At 41.5% G+C, this 19,748-nt stretch overlaps 1 protein-coding gene across 3 annotated transcripts in view; it reads left to right on the top strand.

The window, feature by feature from the left end:
* The window catches only part of dph6 (diphthamine biosynthesis 6), a 35,794-nt gene extending 16,453 nt beyond the window's left edge, over nucleotides 1–19,341 (top strand). Inside the window, exons 13-15 of one of the 3 annotated variants that reach the window (XR_013786817.1) lie at nucleotides 9,706–9,945; nucleotides 12,235–14,632; nucleotides 18,879–19,340. Coding sequence is in view for 2 of the 3 variants with exons in the window: in XM_079459145.1 (XP_079315271.1) it covers nucleotides 9,706–9,945; nucleotides 14,263–14,632; nucleotides 18,879–18,997 (729 nt within the window). In the remaining variant the exon portion in view is untranslated. Of the gene's footprint in view, nucleotides 1–9,705; nucleotides 9,946–12,234; nucleotides 14,633–18,878 lie in introns of all 3 variants that reach the window. The other 2 variants (XM_079459145.1, XM_079459146.1) reach the window with 2 other exon arrangements.
* The last annotated feature ends 407 nt before the right edge of the window (nucleotides 19,342–19,748 follow it).

A 19,748-nucleotide genomic window follows, 5' to 3' on the forward strand; every position in this document is an offset into this window, starting at 1 on the left:
TCTAGCATGAATATTTGACACTTTCTCCCGCAGCCGTACACATAACCGAGAGAAGTGAAGAGGAAAAATCTATTTTCTCTCATAACCGATGATTATGTTGGCAGATGGCTGGAATTGACCCACAATTAACTGAAGCGGTAGTAAACAGCGTGAGTTGTGAATCGCGTGTTGCCTAAAATCCCGACTGAGAACTGCAGGCGTCACATCGGCATAATAGAATCCACAAACCCCTGAAAGACCTCGGCACGCGCCGGGAACGGAGCGCTGAGACCTCGCGCCACGAGAAACACGCTTAAATAATCCAATTTAACATCCGCGGGAAAGATGTAGTCGTGTTAGTCCCAGTTTTGGGAATACACCCACTCCTGAACACGCCGTCGGGAGGGACGCTTTATTCTCTACCAGCCTCCAGTGGCCCGCCAATTGGATTTGCATTGGATTTTGGAGATGGTAAAAACCGCAATCTGACGCCCACAATTAGTGTCAGAAAGACCGCCGCTGCAGGAGCGCTCGGGTAATCTGCTTAAGCGTGTTAAATCTGTTAAAACAATGAGCCTGTTAGAAGATTCTCAAATCAATAGACGTGTGAGTGTCATCAGAGCCCAACACATGCTCGTAATCCTCATGTAAAGCTCATGTGCGGTTTCAGAGTTTGACCAATGAAACGTTATATCTTTACGTGTGTATGCATTTGGACTCTCTTGAGCTCCAGGGACGGAGATGTATGACACGGCATACGTTCTGAAGTCTGGCGATGTTGAATGGGATGAAGATGATGAAGGCAGGAGGTGCCGTGCGTTCACATTCATTACAGTGTTTGTATCGCAACTCGACGAGTGGCAGAAAACAGCCGGATGTTTGGAGGAGGCGCCCGCCGTCATCTCTCTTTGCCGTAATCTATTAAAACGCCTCTTTTATCTCGCCGAGCCCTTGTCATATTTTATGGATTTTTTCATAAACACCGCCTATACTTCATAAATGTCTCAATTTTCTAGTCTATTAACATTACTTGAGGAGCGGTTGATAAAAGAGGCACGCAGGCGTGAAATAATGCCCCGGTAATATGATGTGCCGGAGGCCAGAGGAGCTCTCCAACAACGCACGGATGCCATCGGCTCCAATAAACACACCCAGATCACTTACCAGAGACAATGAGCTGGAGAAAAATCTGCCGTCTACTCATCGACCTGCTCTCACATTCATTCACATGACAGAACTAAACATACTTTCTGTGACTGCATACTTTCACTTTACAATCTGTAATAAGTAAAGGCACAGAAGCTTATTATATTTCATCATTTAATTATTTCCATTTGTATTTACACATAGGAATTATACAATAATGATAATGCTTTCTACAATTTTGCAGTGAAATACGAAACAAATATGTATACATTACCATTGATAAGAGTGATATTAAGAGTGTGTAGGTTTTTAAATGCAAATTTGAATGATTTATAAATGATATCACAAGCCGACCAGACTTGAATCTGCGTGACCAGTGGTTTTGGTACAAATATATAACACATTATAATTGTGTATCGTGCCCACAAAATCGTGTTCTTATTTGAAATATATTTAACCTTGAGAAACCTCCCGTACCAGTTCTGATAACCGTCTGATCTCAGGATCGCTGATGGCAGGTGATCGTCTGATTTCTCCACGCGTTTCATTTGTGACGGGTGGAATCAGGTCCTGTTTTCTGAGGTGGTCATGTGACCTGCTGTGACATCATCAGCACGTGTTAGATGTTTGTACTGGGAGATGATAGTGGATGAACTGGATCTGTCAGAGTGAATTTTGTTTGCGTGTCCCGCGCCGGCGCTCGCGTCTCTTCATGAATGTTCTCGTCCTGACACCTCATCCTGTGTTGTTGCTGTGTGACGGCCGTACGTCTGAAGATCTCTGTGTCTGAGGTCAACGCCGCTCTTCCTCTCGTCCTTCTCTCATCTTCTGTTTTCAGTCTCGTGCTTCTCATGTGCTCTGGAGAAAAGAGACCACTCCTAAATGAGTTTATTCCCTTTATTTTCACACCTTTGTGTTTAGGACAAGCGATTGCTAATGTTCTATTCTCTGAACTACTGGCAACATTTCTCTCAGATTCCAAATACGTCAGATGTGTGTAGAGTTTTATTTCAACAAAAAGATATTACGTTTATTTTACAAAAATGATGTTTTTTTATTGTGCATTTCAATTAATATCAATAAACTGCAGTTGTTTTGTTTTGAGCCATAATAACTCCAAAAATACAGCTGACTAACACAATAAATACATGATGATAATAATAAAAAACATGATGTTTGAAAAATATCATTTCAATTCTCTATTTAGAAATACACTCTTCATATATACTGTATGTATAGCAAATTCAAGAAAAAAACAGACAAACAAGTAAAAATATCAAAATGCTGTGCAGTGTTTAGACCTTGAATGCTGCAAATAAAACACATTTCTATTCATTCCTACACGACACATAACTGAGGTATTGAATGAAGGAAAATGGATATTTGCTGTGTGACTTTATATTTATGTTTTGTTGATATTCAACAGAGACTGCGCTGAAATAGACGATGATTAATGATTAAAAAGCAACACGAGCGATCTCTTTTTTTCCAGAGCTTTATCTGAACAGTTCTGTTAAATGTGCTGAGATCAGACCATCAGAAGCACACTGAGGTTTTCTCACATGTGTACATCTGCTTATAGAAGAGGGAAGGTCATTTTAACTTGTATATGAGACGGTCAGTTACTGTGTTCTTGAAAAAGTGGAATAATAAAAGCTTATATTTGAAAAGAAGAGAAGCCAGCGAGTGCTTGTCCGGCGTAATCATCGTCTCGAGGAGGAGGAGAGGCGCAGGGCCGTTCTATTGCTATGGTAACGAGGGCTCTGTTCCTGTACGGTAGCGTTTGACGGGACAGACACTGACAACACCACCATCACACAGAAAGAGGAAAATACACCAGACGAGCCAGAGAAAGAGAAGAGAAGAGCGCTACATTAGAGAGAGACACACGATGAACCTCGTGAATTAAACTAAACATCACATAGCTTCAGCCAGACATACGTCACTAAAGGGAATTTGAAAGGATATTAACATTTATGTTCCATTGACTTTTCCTCACTTGTGTTGTCATGAATTTCTCATGAAGTGTTTGGTCCTCATTTCACATCAGACGGTGTTTGGGTCTGTCCACAGATCTCTGTAATACGCAACCATTTTCAGCCGTGTGCTTGGGAATCTTCTGGCACATTTCATCCCCAAAACACAGAGAGAGAAATTCGATTTTTATGAAGAACAAAGTCGGTTTTTAAGCCTCATTGTATTGCAACTTTATTTTTGTGGCAAACTGTTTAAATTCCATTCATGTCATTATAAATGTCCTTATTCTCACAAATGTAATTCTTGTTTTCTCAGACTGGATTCTCATTATTGTAATGCTAGTTTTGTATTGTAAAAAATCATTTAGTAACAATATCATAATTATGACATTAATAATAATTGTTGTTTTTAAATCTGCAGACAAGACAACAAATACCACTATTATTTATAAATGAAGAGTTTGGTTCCAAAATCAGATAAGTCATGTTTTGTTTTATGTTATCATGTTTTTATTCTGTTTTATTGTGTAAGTTAGCTGTATTATTTGAGCTTAAATCAAAAGCAACCAACTGCAGTTTGATTGATATAAATTGGAATAAAACAATTATAATTAAAACCGTTATCTTATTTTGGAACAAAACTCTTTAAATATTACAACAATAGGAATATGTATTTCATTATTAAGTCAATCTTAAAATATATGATTTATCATTAATGCAAAATGAAATGTACTTCCTCAGATTTGGGGGTTTCAGTTTGTTAAAACACTCATTTGTCCGCTTGAGAAAAAATTATTAAGTTTGAGTTATTTGTAGTGTCAAATATTAATGCATATATATATATATATATATATATATATACAGATCTATTCTGTGCGAATGCGTCTCCAACAGATAAAACAGACGTCTTGTTGTTTTTTCAAAGAATATTCAAGCAAATATGAAGCAGTCATGTGTAGAGCAAAAGAGTTTGATTTAGATTTATGGCTTTGACCGTGAACTTCATTTCTTCTAGTGTTGAGTTATTTTTGTGATTTTCTGCGGATGAGCAGAGCTGATATTCACTTCACTTCGATCACAACTGCAGTGCATGAGAGAGAGAGAGAGAGAGAGAGAGAGAGAGAGAGAGAGAGAGAAAGAGTTTTGTGTTGTTCATGAAGTCACACTGCCCTCTGTTGAGCGCTCACACAAACTGCAGCTCTGCCGTGTGTGTGTGTGTGTGTGTGTGTGTGTGTGTGTGTGTAATGTGCTGCAGGTCACTGTAAGCGCTGTGCTGCGGGTCTGTCCTCTGTGTGTGTGTGTGTGTGCGTGTGTGTGTGTGTGTGTGTGTGTGTGTGTGTGTGTGTGTGTGTGTGTGCGTGTGTGTGTGCGTGTGTGTGTGCGTGTGATGCAGTGCAGTTGGTAATGTGCTGCAGGTCACTGTAAGCGCTGTGCTGCGGGTCTGTCCTCTGTGTGTGTGTGTGTGTGTGTGTGCGTGTGTGTGTGTGTGTGTGTGTGTGTGTGTGTGTGTGTGTGTGTGTGTGTGTGTGTGTGTGTGTGCGTGTGTGTGTGCGTGTGTGTGTGCGTGTGATGCAGTGCAGTTGGTAATGTGCTGCAGGTCACTGTAAGCGCTGTGCTGCGGGTCTGTCCTCTGTGTGTGTCCGGCCGGATGGGATTTTATCTTGCAGTGGCTTATTATGCCGCTCGCGTGATGTGACACGGTTTGACACGCTGCTGGCCGCGTGGAGGAAACCACAACCACCACAAAACATCGTCTGAGAACCAAAACCATCACGACACATCGTCTGGACGGCATCTGTGTTTAGTTGAGTGGATCTTACAGTGTTTAAAGGAAGAGAGACGGCTGGAGCAGTTGAAGGCCGTAGCATCATTGAGTCCGACATCTCGCCCCTCGGCCGAAACGGCCAAACCTTCCGATTCTGTCGAATTAGGGAGATTAGCGGGAAAGCGCATAATGCGGTATGATGGAATTTGTCATCATTTGCATTGTCCTGGAAAGATCACGTTTGATCGAGTGACACGCGCGTGGGCTCGTGGTGTCCCGCGGGCAGGTCATGGGGGAACGGCGGCAGACATGATTTTTGCGGTATGTGCATCAGTCGAAAATGCCTCACAACCAATTTGTCAAAGAATCGGGCGACAGGCCCATTTCTCCTCTCACCAACACCAACCCCCCCCCCCCTCTCTCGTCTTCAAACGGCACTTCTGAGTCTTCCAGATTGGGACGATGGTTGAACATTTACTGTATCATCTGATAGTAACGGTACACCCAATGTTGTCATAGTCAAATGTGATATGCGACAAATATGGCAGTTTTTGTTTGGTGTGTTGCATTGTGGGTAATATGACCTTGCCTCCGCTCCAAACAGCCGATAGATACGGAGGAAAAGCAGCACGGAGTTGACAAAAGCGGAGTTGACAGCGGTGCTCATGCGGGCGTTTGTGGGCATGCCGGATCAGACAGCCGGGAATCTTCGGGAAGGAGGGGCCGACGTCATGGCCCTCACTGACGGACACCAGCTCCTGTGCATCTGACCGTCTGCACTGTTATTGCATATTTGATTTCGTCTTTTGAAGGTGCCAGTTAAAAGACTCCGCGTTTGCTTTTCCTTTGTGAATTTTGCGCAGCTATTTATATCTCTGTGGAAGTAACGCTGATGTCCTGTGACAGTCGGGCGTGTGATGCTGCGGCACGAGCCAATGAAAATACAGACGAGAGACATCAATAGGACTTCGGCACGAGCGGGGCTGACGAGGTTCTCTCGGGCGTTTGGTGTCGGAGAATAAGCGTTTCCTCAGGGCGTATATCAGCGCCGGCTCATCTCTCATCATCCTCATGTGTGCGATATAAACACCAACCAGTGTCAAACATCAACACACACACACACACACAGCGATTGAGATGTGATCGAGTCTGAGCTCAAGAGTTTGTGTGGAATCATGTTAAACCTTCTTCAAGGGTTTCCATCACCCACCAGAGAAATGACCAATCACACATGACATCTCCTTAATATCACAATGACTTCTCGTAGATATCAATGACATTAAATGGAGACTTTCGGCTCATCCGCGTCTCAGATGTAGTCAGAAATGTCATGAGAGCTTGAGAAGAGATCAACAATGTCTGCGATCAGACGTCAATATCAGTGAAGATCTCAATATGAACTCAAACATTTCTCATCACATCCAGATGACTTCACCTCTCAGTCATTTACACCTCAAGACTCTTCATGTGTTTCATCTGATTCTCTTCTTATTTCTCCTCTAAGCAGTTTTAATAGAAACATCTGAGATTGAGTTTAGAAATCTCACAATGAATGAGAATCCAGCGAGGGGTGTGTGCAGATGCTTGAATCCGATCAATATTTCCTGAAGATTTGTGTGGTGATGATGCTGTGAGCCGTCGCGACCTTGACCTGAAGAAGTGTTTGTCAATAGCGGGTCACTTTACCCAGCGGCCGTGCGGCCCGTCTGCTGTCAGAAATAACAGAGTCGCTGCCAAAACACAAACACAAATAAGAGTTTTGTAGCGCAGAGATTTTAGTGACACACACGATTAAAATGCTGAGCAGCTGTTGTGAAATGACCTCTTCAGCTCCGTGACCTTCTGCTGCGCATCATCAAGTGTTTGCTATAGAGAGCTGCTATTACACGTTCAGCATCACTCCCTGTTATATTCTCATGTGTGCGAGTCATTCATGAAAACCTTCCTGTCATTTGTAGGTTTTCTTCATTTAAAAATGTCTGAAAATAACTTCATGATTTGGAGATTTAAAAGTTTCAGGTCACTTCTTGTTCTCTGCTAAAATGAGAAAATGTACACACACGCTGAACATGTCGTAGTAGAGAAATAATGTCAAAGTAAAAGTGTAATAATTCAATAGGTTTTGTGATCATTTTAATTAAATATTTAGTTGCTTTTCCATTTCATTATTTTGATGTTTCTATACAGGTTTATTTGCATTTGTTTTTTTTAGTGTTTAAACTTATTTTGCTTTATTGATAAGAAAACATTAAAACATTTGATCTGTGTTTTATTAGTTTTAATAATCACCTGAAACAGGAAAAGCGTTCTTCAGTGTGGTAGAAACAAACCGATTGTAAAGGGCGTAAGGGAAATGTGTTTCTTGTAATGTGAGGGTCTTAAAGTTGTGTTTTTTAAAACTCTTGGTTGGTTGTGAGGAGTTAAATGAAAAGCTCAGTTTTCTGACCCCTATGAATATTAATAGTCTCTCTCTCGACTGGATTAAAAATGCATGCGGCATTGTGGTTGTTGATCAGATTTTGGACGCTCATGCAAATTGGCCTGTCGTCCGTGTCACGCGAGACGATGAATAATGTAGTTGTGTTGTATATTCAGGGACGCGTCATTGACAGTCAATTAACAAGTTTGACTGCTGTGTGAACTCTTGCGTTTGAACTGTTAATTTTATGTAAATCATATTTCCCAGATCTCCTCCTGGATCACCTGAGCGAAGTCTCTTAATAATTGATCAGCGCGCACCTGTTCTACACTTTCAATATTAGAATAGCGAAGGGCTCTTGCCTCCCGCGCCGCCGTTTGATATTCAAATCCACCAAATCTCTGCCTTTTATGACACCCTGAAACCTCTCTCGGCCGTTTGAAGCATCTCTCCGCCCCGTCCCGTACGATCGGAGCAGAAGGTCTGATGGCGGCTGATGGCTCGTAACCCAAATGCCAATGACGATTTGTCGTTCACGTCTGCGTGATGCGCGAGTGCGGCAGTGGCGTAGACGGATGGGGTTCTCCCTTCGCCAGATAACGCTCGCAGGTAAATGATGCGGTGATTGATCTGTCATTTGAAAGCGGGAACCCCCCCCACCACCCGTCCCGGTAATTCGGAGCGGTCTGGGCAGATGCTGAAGATTCATCAAAGTTGACAAGTGAACCCAGGAGCGGAGAATCGCGAGGAACTCGTGCCATTATGGAAATGGATGTGACTGATCCTCCCCCCAGCAACGCCGCTTTTGTTGATCTGTTGTTTCCGCAGCACATCTCGCAAAATGCTGATTTCTGTACGGAGAGGAAAGAATTAGCATGATCGCACGTTTAATAAACATTCAGCTCTTTATTCTTTATGTGCTTGGTTCAAATTTGTGCAGTTTTGGAGGTAATCTTGACTAATAGGGATGTATTCACGCAATACTGATATCATGATACGCTACGGTTCATTTGCAGTTTATTTTTACAAAATGAGTGGAGACTAATTGCAAAAGGACTACTGCCCTTTGATTATTTCTCAAATGCTGCACATTTCTTCCTCATAAAAAAATATATTTTAAGTCAAAAACTAAATTAAAATTCCAAATCAAATAAAAAACGATTATAGTAGGTTTCTATCCGGCTCACGAATCCCTATTGACCAATAACCAATTTAGTGTGTATTTCATGCATCTGCATACGTGGAACACAAACAAAGATATTTTGAGAAATGTCTCAGTGGTTTTGTGGTCATGCAATGGGGTTCAGTGTTCTGAAGAAGAAAGTTTGTGTAGAACTGAACCCATGAACTCTTTAGCAGTGAAATAATGTCACAACAGTTGCATTGACTCTGATGAATGTCAGGGCCGTAGATTTACAGCGGTAATCTTTCTTACGTGTGCTGATGGACTGTGTGTTTTAATTGACACACAGGAGCAGAGCTTGAGTTAGCAGCAGCAGCCGGAGGATGTGACCCTTAGATGCTTTTTTCCTGCATCTCTGATGTGTATTTTTAGCCTGAGGATCCTTCAGGAGAGAGAGAGATTGTGGCTCATTATCACATTGTTATTAATGCGTCTGATGATTTGTGCTGCTGTGCTGAAGGTGTGAAAGGAGAAAGTACAGGTGATAAAATAACAATGAAGGTGCAGCGTGTTAATTGATGCTGGGCTGTTCGACACCAGCGCTTTAATAAACTTCATTACACTGATGTCACATATGATCACCGCTTTATCCTTTACAGCACTTTCTACAAACACGCACTAATGAAGTGAAGTTTCAGGGTCAATGAAAAGAGCTCCGGAGCATGAAAGAAAAGAAATTCTATTGAAGAAAAATCATGTTGGAAAACATGTTGATCAAAAAACATCACAATAGATTAATAGTGCTTAAAGCATCTCGGAGTGAGACCTCAAGAAGCTGCTTGATAATAGACTGAACATGATGAAATATAACAACATTTCATATATTTAAACTAAAGCAATATTTAAGGTTGGCGGAATGAAACCGTTGATGGCCTTGCACGGACAGAGCGGGAGCGCAGCAATACATGGGGAACCAGAACACTTCATGACACGTAACAGGATTCAGTTGAAATGATCTGACAGACACAAGCAGAGATGGTGGAGATGGGGATGGAGGTGGGTTTTAGGAGCGGCACGATTAGGAGCAGAGGAAGGAAACTTCAACAGGACGCAGTCTAGTGTGTATTGTGTGACTGTTGGTTAACGTTGATTCACTGCAACTGATGTGATCGGATGATCCAAGCTTGACTCGCGTCACCTGCCAGAAGAAAAGCGCTTGGTTTTGGTGTATTTTGAATGTTCTGTATTCACAGCATTTGTGTTATTGTGTGGTTATGAGATGTGTGATGTGTTTCAGGTGGATGAAGTTGTGTTGTGTGCGGGACAGATCGCTCTTGTACCCTGTACCCTCCAGCTGGTGAGCGGATGTGTGGCTCTTCAGGCTCGACTCTGTTTCAGTCATGTGGAGAAAGTTCTGAACGCCATGGATGCAAACCTCACGCTCAATCACGTGATTCACATTCACATATACGTCACACACCGTAAACACATCGCCACCGTCATGACCGCCTGGAGGAGAAAACTCCACAGCATCCGGGTGAGTTTCATCATCTCAGCATGTTCATTCGTTTCCTCACAGGAGATCTGATCTCTCAAATGAGTCTCGCTTCTCTTTTCTCTTCTTTTGAGTTTAGGTTGTATGTTGCTTTCGCCTCTTTTGCTTGTTTAGTCCGATTTTAAAAGACACACAATATTCACTTACAGAACAAAATGATGTGAATGTTCAGAGCTCCAGTAAAAGAAAGATCAAGGATGAAATTCCAAAGGTCTTTTATCATCTTTAAAATTTGAAGATGATATTGGAGACAATGGACATGAGAATTTTAAGTAAATGATTATAAATTATATTTATACATTAACATTTTTATTAACAAGGTTTTATTTGTAATAAAATATAGTAAACAAACAATATATTGAATGGCTCAGATTTGGGCTGATTGGGTCACATGACTGAACATTATTTTTCCAAAATTTGGTGGCAGCATTTTTATCCACAGAAGAGAATCACATTATACAATATAATCTTAGTCACTTTATCAACATGTTTTCATGTGAATAGTCAGTATCGTATCATTTGACATGAATTTGAGAAAGTCTGATAATCCCCACATGTCTTCTACAGTATTTAAATGTTAATTGATGAAAATCTCCTCATGAATATAAACTGTTGGTTTGTAGCTGAAAGTGAACTCACGGGATCAGACTCATGAAAAGTTGATATTGTGAGAATGTGTGTAATGATATGGAGGCAGATGTCGTCGTCGTCCCCCCCGCACCGGAGCTCTGTGAGCGGCTTATCCGTCCCCCCCGCGGGCCACCCGTCTGTCTCTCTGATCTCTGACTTCACATGAGTCCTGAGAGATCTGTTCATGTCGTCAACACTTCCATTGATCACATCATGTGTGCATTATGAAGATGTTCAAAACTCCCTCGGTTTAGATGATTTATTATTTATTCATCACTTAAAAATAAACACATTTGCTTCTTTAACCGTTATTGTAAATGTGTAATTGATGAAATCATCATGTGACGTCAAAGATCTCTAATAATGTTTTAAAGGTTATTTTAGTTCACTATCAAATCAAATATTGACCTAAAAATGACTGGAAGAACTTAACTTGAGGAAAAATCTTTAGTTTAAAGCACTAAAATGTTAATAATACACAAAATCTAAAATAAAAACGAATCAATCTTATATAGCAACATTATAAATCAACAAATAAATTGACAAAATTGTCTGAAAGTCTGAAAATAAAAGCTAATTAAAATGATTAATAAAACTATAATAACTGTATAAAAAAGAAATGTACATTAATATTATCCCAATATACCATGACATGATATATTAACACTTATATTCAACTAAACCTGCTCACTTTCATTCTTCTCATTGTCTGCTTGTGTTTACACATCACACGTCATGTGTCTGTGTGAATATTTTCTTGATTTATGGATGAAACGTTTATGATGTTTTCCGGTGTTTTAGAGATGTGTTCAGGTGTATGATGTGATGATAGCAGGTCATCTGTAAACACTCTCAAGCGTTTAGAATCCGCTGTGTGATGATGATGATGATGAGGGAGTTTCAAGGTTTATTGGCGTCACGTGGAGCGTTTAACCTCTCACACGTCTGTGCGCTTACAAACTTTGAAAGATGTTCTCAAGTTCACTCTGTTGGTAATGAGTCACGTTATTATTCACTCGTTGTGGGTCATTTCTCATCACGGGATTCATATTGACACGTGAGACACGAATCTCTGCTGTTTCTACAGCATTAACATCTCACTTTACAATCAACTTTACACAAACTTCTGTCATCATTCAAATGATGTGTGTGGTCTTTCATTAAAGAAACAATAAACACGGAAGTAAAGACCGGCAGCCACCTCACGGTCTACTGCCGGCCATAAAACAAACACAACTTAACACAATGTCCAGTCCTCTCTCGTCAACAGTCCTGCCGGTCGTCCTTTTAAGCTCCCGGTCTCCTCCGTGAGAGATGCAGGACGGGTGCGGTTTGGGTATGAACGCCGGAAAACATCAAGAAAAACGCTGGCGATACGTGCGTGCGATTATGGTCCCGGTGTGTACTGAAGTCCTAAGGCGTTGAAATTTGTTGCGTCACGTGAAGCGTTGGTCCAGACGGACAGTAAGTGATGTTGTGAGGTTGGGTGGTGTGGAGGCGTGCAGTAAGTGAGGACAGTGGGAGTCACGGCCCAACGCACAAACACACAGAGATCCGTCTCACGCTGAGCTGAAAATGAGCACACCGCTGACACACACTTCAGACCCGCTTCTTATTACCGTGTTTACTGTTCCACTCCAGAGACCTACAGGACCTGAGAGAAACCCTCCTGCAATGCAGTAACCTCCGTCCCGCTGCTGAACGAAGACTGAGATCGGGACATTTCAACTGCAAATGATGCCAACAGCACTAATATGACATCAGAGAAGAAGTATGAAGTCAAATCAACGGATAAAAGATGAGAGTTTCACCAACATTTCATGAATTTATAAATGCAAAGAAAGCAGATCATGTTAGACGGTGCTCGGAAATGAAGGTTCACAAATATAATCGAATCAAATGCGTTGACAAATATAAAGAGAGACTTACAAATGTTTTAAATGGCATTTATTTGTGGATCAGAGTTTATTTTGTAGTAAAGAGTAAAGGGTTTGGACACACTACAGAAAATCTGTAAAGACAAAATATATTTCATTTCATCACGTGAGCCACTTTTGATTTAGATTATGAATATGACAGTTCTGCCAAAATAAAGTATTCCTTCATCATTTATTCCTCTTCATGTCATGCCGAACCAAAGGTCTCTCAGAACACAACACTGAACTGCATTGACTCAAAGTACCTTCCGTTGTGTTCCCCTGAAGAAAGACATGAGAGATAGTAAATGATTGAGATTTCTGACCGAACTGTCTCTTGAACATGTAACACGTGTTGTTCGTGTATTAAACAGCCTCGTTCTGTCACGTGATGAGACACATGCGTGTGGACCTGTAATGAAGATGGCGGTTTATTTGGAGGGTTTCGGGGGGTCTTGACCCTCGATGGAGAGACGGCCGATGCGTTTGTGCATCACGCTGAGAGTCTGAATGTTGGGGTCACGGGGTCCACGGATAAATGCATCAAACAAACCCCTCTGGATCCCACATCAGCCTTATTACTGGCCCTCAGAGCGATTAACAAGTGTTGAGCTGCCTTCACACCCCCTTCATTACGACCCCTCGCTGCTGCTAAGTGCTAATCTCGCGTGGATTGCTCTGCGTATTGTTTACTCGCACACAATCAGAGACGCTGGTTTAATCTGGATGTAAGTGGAGCGACGGCGAGTGTGATTTATCCCTCTGCGCTTTTGAGTGAATTTCTAAATAAAGTGTATGTAACCCGTCATTACGCTCCTCTCCTGCAGTGGGATGTGTGAGTGGGTGAAAATTGATCCAGCCAATTGAAAAGAGGGTTAAGTGTTTTTGCTCTTATTGACAGCACAACAAAACGGCGGCGCTATAAAACGCTCATTTACCCCCCATTAGCAGACGAGTGTCACCCGGTTTTGTGTGAGGACCGCATCGAGCCGGACCAGCGGAGGGGTGATAATGGAGCGCGTGAGCAGACGCCGGCCGAGAGAAAACATCTGAACTCTGTAGATTACATCATTTAAAGCCATCACTGAAGCTTTCTAATAAATGGAATCACTTCGAAACATCGCGTGTTAGATGATCAATTGATGAAATACTTATCAAGGTGTACTTATATGTTTCTCAACAGCTCCAAACCCATTTAAACCAGACTGAAGTGGTTTGCCGGGTTTTTGTTGCTTTGCCATTCTGAGCAGCTGAAAGTTACCTAAAACTTTAGGAAAAAACCCTGCGAACCGGATCGGAGAGTTTGCAGTTGTTCAAGAGCAAAGAGCCAGACATGATTTTGTGAGACGATACCTCTGAACTGCCCAGAATGCATCGCAACAAGCAGTCTTAAAGAGATAAAAAGACATTTCTGTCCTCATTTACACGCCGTCAGGTCGTTTCAAACGTGTATAAATGTCTTTGTTCTGTTCAACACAAAGAAAGATATTTGTAAGAATGTTGAAATGTTCATCTCTGTGACATCATCCACCACCATAATAGGAAAAGATATTGTATATTTTGTTGTTCTGTTTAATACAAAGTGAGATGTTTTACTGGCTGACCTTTAAAGCGACAATCAGAATCTGGGTTGGACTGTGGAATGAAGCCGTGCTCTTTGTGCCGCCGAGAGATTATGAGCAATGTAGGTAATAGTTTGGTTAGGCTGCTGTCTATGAATCGAGTTGATGTGTCTCTGTTTGTCTGCTCACAGCTGGAAGCTCAGATTCAAACCAGCGTCGCTGTGGTGTCGTCTTTACCTCGAGGAGCCGCAGTTGAGCCGCATGTCATAGCTGTCCTGGATGAACCCAGCGACAGAACTTCCTGTCACGTGACATCACAGATAGCGGGCGGCACCATTGAGTGCGATGTACTGCAGTCCAGCTGCGGCCGATATGCCACCGCATCTGTGTCTTTGTGTTTTAAACACCCAGCGGCCGAGCTGACGAGAGCAGAGGACATTGTGGATGCTCTGGTGTCTTCAGTCCAGAACGCTCTTGAGAAGACCGAGAAGAATCTCTCAGCGCTGTGTGCCAGAGTTTTCTATCAGAGCCACAACACGACGCTCACAGAGATCGCCACAGGTACAGCAGCATCTCACTCGCTCTTAAACCAAACATCTCACTCTGATATTAAGAGAGGTATTTCATCATCCTGCAGTGCATGCTGGGAAAGTGAGATGTCTGTCAGTATTACAGCTAATGTGTTAATATACAGCAGGAGATTACAGAGCGGTCTGTTTCATTGTCTGCTGTGAATAATACTGTGAAATTAAACTGCGGTATCATGTTTTGTAGCTTTGTTTCTCTCCTTATATCTACACAAACAACAGTGAACATGTGATACATGCAAATACACAGTTTTCCCCTGTGTGTTTATTTAATAACTTTATCGTTTACGGCGAGAGAGAGTTACAATACTCTTTATTACAGGCTGATCTACATAAAACAATTCACAAGGTATAAGTTATCACAAAAGAAATCTACAGAAAAAGTGAGAAAAATAATTCATCCTCATAGAACATAGAACACAATGCTCCTTTGCTGCACCATTTTCGTTCAAAAAAGGTAATATCATCCATGGATTTATACAAATTAAAATCAATCAACACTCTTGACTTTATAAGGGTCGAAAACAACACATTAACGTTATGTCCCAGCCTTTGCTCAATCTTATTTTTCCTACTTGAATAGATAGCTAATTTTGCTTGACCTAATATAAAATTCACTAATTGAGAGAGAGAGAGACAGAGAGACAGAGAGACAGAGAGACAGAGAGAGACAGAGAGAGAGGGAGAATTAAGACACTTTTATTTTAACAACAATTATAAACAAACATATTTGTTCAATAGAATATGATGATGATGATAACAATCATTCATCATCACAACAAATAAATAAATAAGCATTACCATTTCAAAGCAATTCATCTTCATAAATTGTACATAAAACATGGTTTATCCCCCAAATTTCCATAAAACGCTCTATACGCCCGACTAATTTATAGTACGCATATTCCACTCTGAGACGAGAACCCACTAGGCCCAAAAACATGAAAATTGGATTTACTGCACCTTGACCTGATATCTTATTTTTTCTAGTTTTCCAGATGGCTAATTTTGCATTACCGAAAAGAAAATTAAGTAAAACCAAAACATTCTTTTGCTCAACGGTGTACTTTGGACCAAAGATGAACAACTGAAAGGAAAAAGTTTCACCCAAAGATGTAACCCACTCTGTTAACAAGGAGAACAAAGCCTGTTTGTAGCTATGCATCCATGTACAATCCTCCACTGGAGGTCACCCGTCCGCTGGTCAATCGGACGCTTGTACAGGATTCTCCCATTAGGGGAAGAGTTAGTGCCAAAGACCTCTGTCCATTTCGTCGAAAGAACCCCAGTCAAAGAATGTAAATCTTTTACACAGGTGACATAAAGGGCTTTCTTTCCCACCAGCTCAAATCCATCCATTTGTGGAGTTCTGAAAGACAGTAGACCTCTCCCGTCTTCCTGCCAGTCCCCCACCGCAGCTCTTACAGTCAGAGAAGGAAAACAATACTCACATCCACTTCTCCATTCATCTGTTAACGCTGGATTGTCCAGAAAAGGACGATAGTTAAAGTCCAGTTCTCCAATCACCTATGTGGTGAGCTTCTGCAATATTCGTGTTGAAATGACTCCAGTTTCCCTGCCCAATGATTCCAGACTGGTGTGTAGTATATGACCCAGCTTTGTGCACCCAGCAGACAGTAGACGTGCACGCAGAAAGGCTGAGGATAAAAGTCTTGAAGGCAAGAAAGAGTTAGGCTCCTCTAACAGCCACATCCCAGCAGGAGCTTCAGGTGATCTTGAAAATGTAAAAACTTTCCAGGCTTCCAGAACAGATTTGTAGAAAGGAGTAAGATCTGTGAGCTCAGTCTCTCCTGGCTTCATCAGAAACAAATGCTTGTCAAGTCCCATTCCACCAGCTCTTCTCAAAAGTACCACTGCGGTGTCAAACCAAGCACTATCATTGTTGTATAATAGTCTCTGGGCAGCTTGTAAACGAAATGTCATTAGCCTGCCCCGGACATCCACCAAACTGTGGCCTCCTTCTTGTGTCGGAAGAGACAGTACAGAGGAACGCACCAATGTTGTCCGGACCAGAAAAAGTTGACCAACGTTCTTTGAACTTCTTGCACTAGTTCAACTGGTGGTTGTAACACATTCAATCTGTGCCACAATGTGGAAGCCACCAAGTTATTGGCAATCAAGACTCTCCCCCTGTAGGATAGTTTGGGTAGCAACCATGTCCAGCGAGACAATCGGGTGCATACTTTCTCCATAACACCCTCCCAATTTAACTTATGAAAGTCATTTGAGCCAAAATGAACTCCTAATTTTTTATTAAAAGCCTCACTTTTGTCCCAGTTTACCTTTGCTGATGAAGCCTTCTCATATAAATGAAGGACTTCAGACAGAGCAGTAATATCTTGCCCACCACTAACCAACACAGTTACATCATCAGCATAAGCAGTAATAGAGACATTTGTATTCTGAATCACATTTGGTATTGAAAACCCACATAAAGTCTTTCTTAAATTAAATTAGTAGAGGTTCAATAGCAATACTGTACAACAAACCAGACAACGGACAACCTTGCCGTATTCCTCTTTGGACAGAAATTGGTTTACTCAAACCGCCCCCCCCCCTCTTTAACCATACACGAAGCTCCAACATAAAGGACTTGTATCCAATTTAAAAAACCTTCCCCAAACCCAAAAACTTTAAGTAAATTGAATAAATAACTGTGATCAAAAGCCTTTTCCTGATCTAGGGCAACTAATCCAACTCCTAAATTAAAAGTTTTACAAATATCTAAAATATTGAGAGAGAGAGAGAGAGAGAGAGAGAGAGAGAGAGAGAGAGAGACATCCTCTTTTGAATGTTCCTGCGTTTAAGAAAACAAACGCATTCCTTCTTCATAAACGTGTCTTTGTTTAAGACTCTACATGATTCAGTCTCAGAGTTTTGGACCTATTTTCATGGATCAAATCCAAATACAGCTGACACAATAAAACACACAAGTGATCTCATTTTGTAACTAAAGTCTTCATATATTGTCTACATATGTAAGTGCAGTGGGATCAGGGTTAGAAGAGCATCATATAATCCTGTGATGGTATTCTGCTCTGTTCTCTCATCTCAGTCCTTCATGAGCCGATGAACACAGATCTCACTGTGAGTGACCTCATGTTTCAGTCCAACTCATACAATCCAAACAGGTTTACTCTTAAACTGCTGATGCTCATGTTTGTGTGTTTCACTTTCTTTAAATGAAAGTGTCTGTTGTAGACGTGTGGTCAGTGTTCTGCAGGTCAAATGTGAAGTTCTTCCATCACTGGACTTTATGTTAAATGAGTTTGTCATCAGCTGATCTGGATAAATCCATCAGATGCTCATTATCAGTTGATAAATGACTGAAGTTGATCAATGGAACATGTAGAGAAATGTTCTCTTGAACTCCATTCACTGTCGGCTTCTTTGAGTCTTTTGTTTTGTGGCAGAACCGAGTGAATGTCACTTCATTAATGGATGAGCGTCCCTTTAAAACGCCAGACGTGACATGAAGGTGCGTTTGATGGACTGATGAAGGTTACGGTGTCATGCAGTCGTTTCATTGGACAGCGCTGTTGTCCACCGTTGATCTGATGATGTTAAAAGCAGAGATCCACAGGCTGTATAACACAAAGATGAAAGATTGGTTTTGTATTCACGCTCGACTCGATTACTCAACACGCCATCTCTCCGGCACGCTGAGCGTGTTCTTACTGAAAGACATTTCACCTTCACAACTTCTCATTCGTCTGATCATCTCTTTCTTCAAAGAAACATGTTTAAAACGGTCCATTTCAAATTCTTGTGTGTGATTGGAGTTAAAAAGGTCACGTGATCACATCCCAAAAGACAGCGTGTTGACAACCCAAAGCAAAGTCATCGAGCATTGTGTGTGTGTGTGTGTGTATGTGTGTGTGTCTAATGAGATGATTTGTTGACTGAAGTGGACATGAGAGAAAGTTGAATTCCCTGTCGTGCTTACAGACCTCCGGATCAATTGCACCGGAGCGACGGACAAACTGCTAATCTGTTGCTAATGGCTAACTAAAGATTTTCTACTCCTCTGTGAATACAGACGTGTTTGGTGACGTGCAGACATATGCTCGTGTGTTATGTGAGCAGCTGTCAAGCTCAAGTCAATACTTCAGGAATGTTGGAGCGGTCAGGGGTTCAGGGGAGGCTTGAATCTGAACGTGTTTCATGTGATCTTAAAGTGATTGTGCTTTTCTCTGTAGGGTTTGAGAGGCGTCTGAGGAAGGTTCTGGAGGGATCGGCTCCTGCGGTGGCTCTGGTACCCGTTCACCATCTGCCCGAGCGTTGTGTTCTTCACATGTGCTGCTGGATGAGCGTTTAGTGCCGATTCACACACACGGAGGGTGAGCTTCACCGGACAACACCGGGTCACACATGAGAATCTGACCACTGAATGTTATCGTCTGTAAACGAGTTCCACCTCAGATCTAATGTCTGATGCTTTCATTGGTTTGGTGGACGATATTTCTTACGTCTATGTTGTGGTATGGACGAGTGTGAGCAGGAACCAGCGGTGTTCAGCGCTCTTCTCACTTCATGAAGTCGCTACAGAAGCTGTTAAAAGAGCATCAGAAGATTTCACAGACACACAGAAACTGTGAATAACACAAAATGATTCTGTCAAAGATTCACCTGCTTGTGACACAATAAATCTCAATTATATCAACTTGACTTTGTTATAATTATAAATGTCAATGAGTGCTTATGAAGTCTTCAACCCACTTCATTCTTATTTTGTTATGTTGTTGCCTTGTGTTAAACTAATACAGATGACTTTTCTATTTCAATCTACATTCTATACACCATAATGAAGGAGCAAAAAAACAGATTAGTAACAAATTGATGAAAAAAAACCTTAAATAAGTACATTGCATCATTATTCATCTCGTTTTCTGGGACACGTGAAGTTGAGCTCAGAATCCTTCTGGTTTTGCTTGCTGATGTTCCTACACTTCCAGTGAAGACACACACACACACACACCTCTCAATCCAAATCCAGCCATGAGGTCAAAAGACCTTCAGTAGAGCTCTGAGACGTTATAATATCAAGACAGATCTGAGGAGCTGTGTGG

The sequence above is a fragment of the Barbatula barbatula genome (genome assembly GCF_947034865.1).
Source record: "Barbatula barbatula genome assembly, chromosome: 6".
Lineage (NCBI taxonomy): Eukaryota > Metazoa > Chordata > Actinopteri > Cypriniformes > Nemacheilidae > Barbatula > Barbatula barbatula.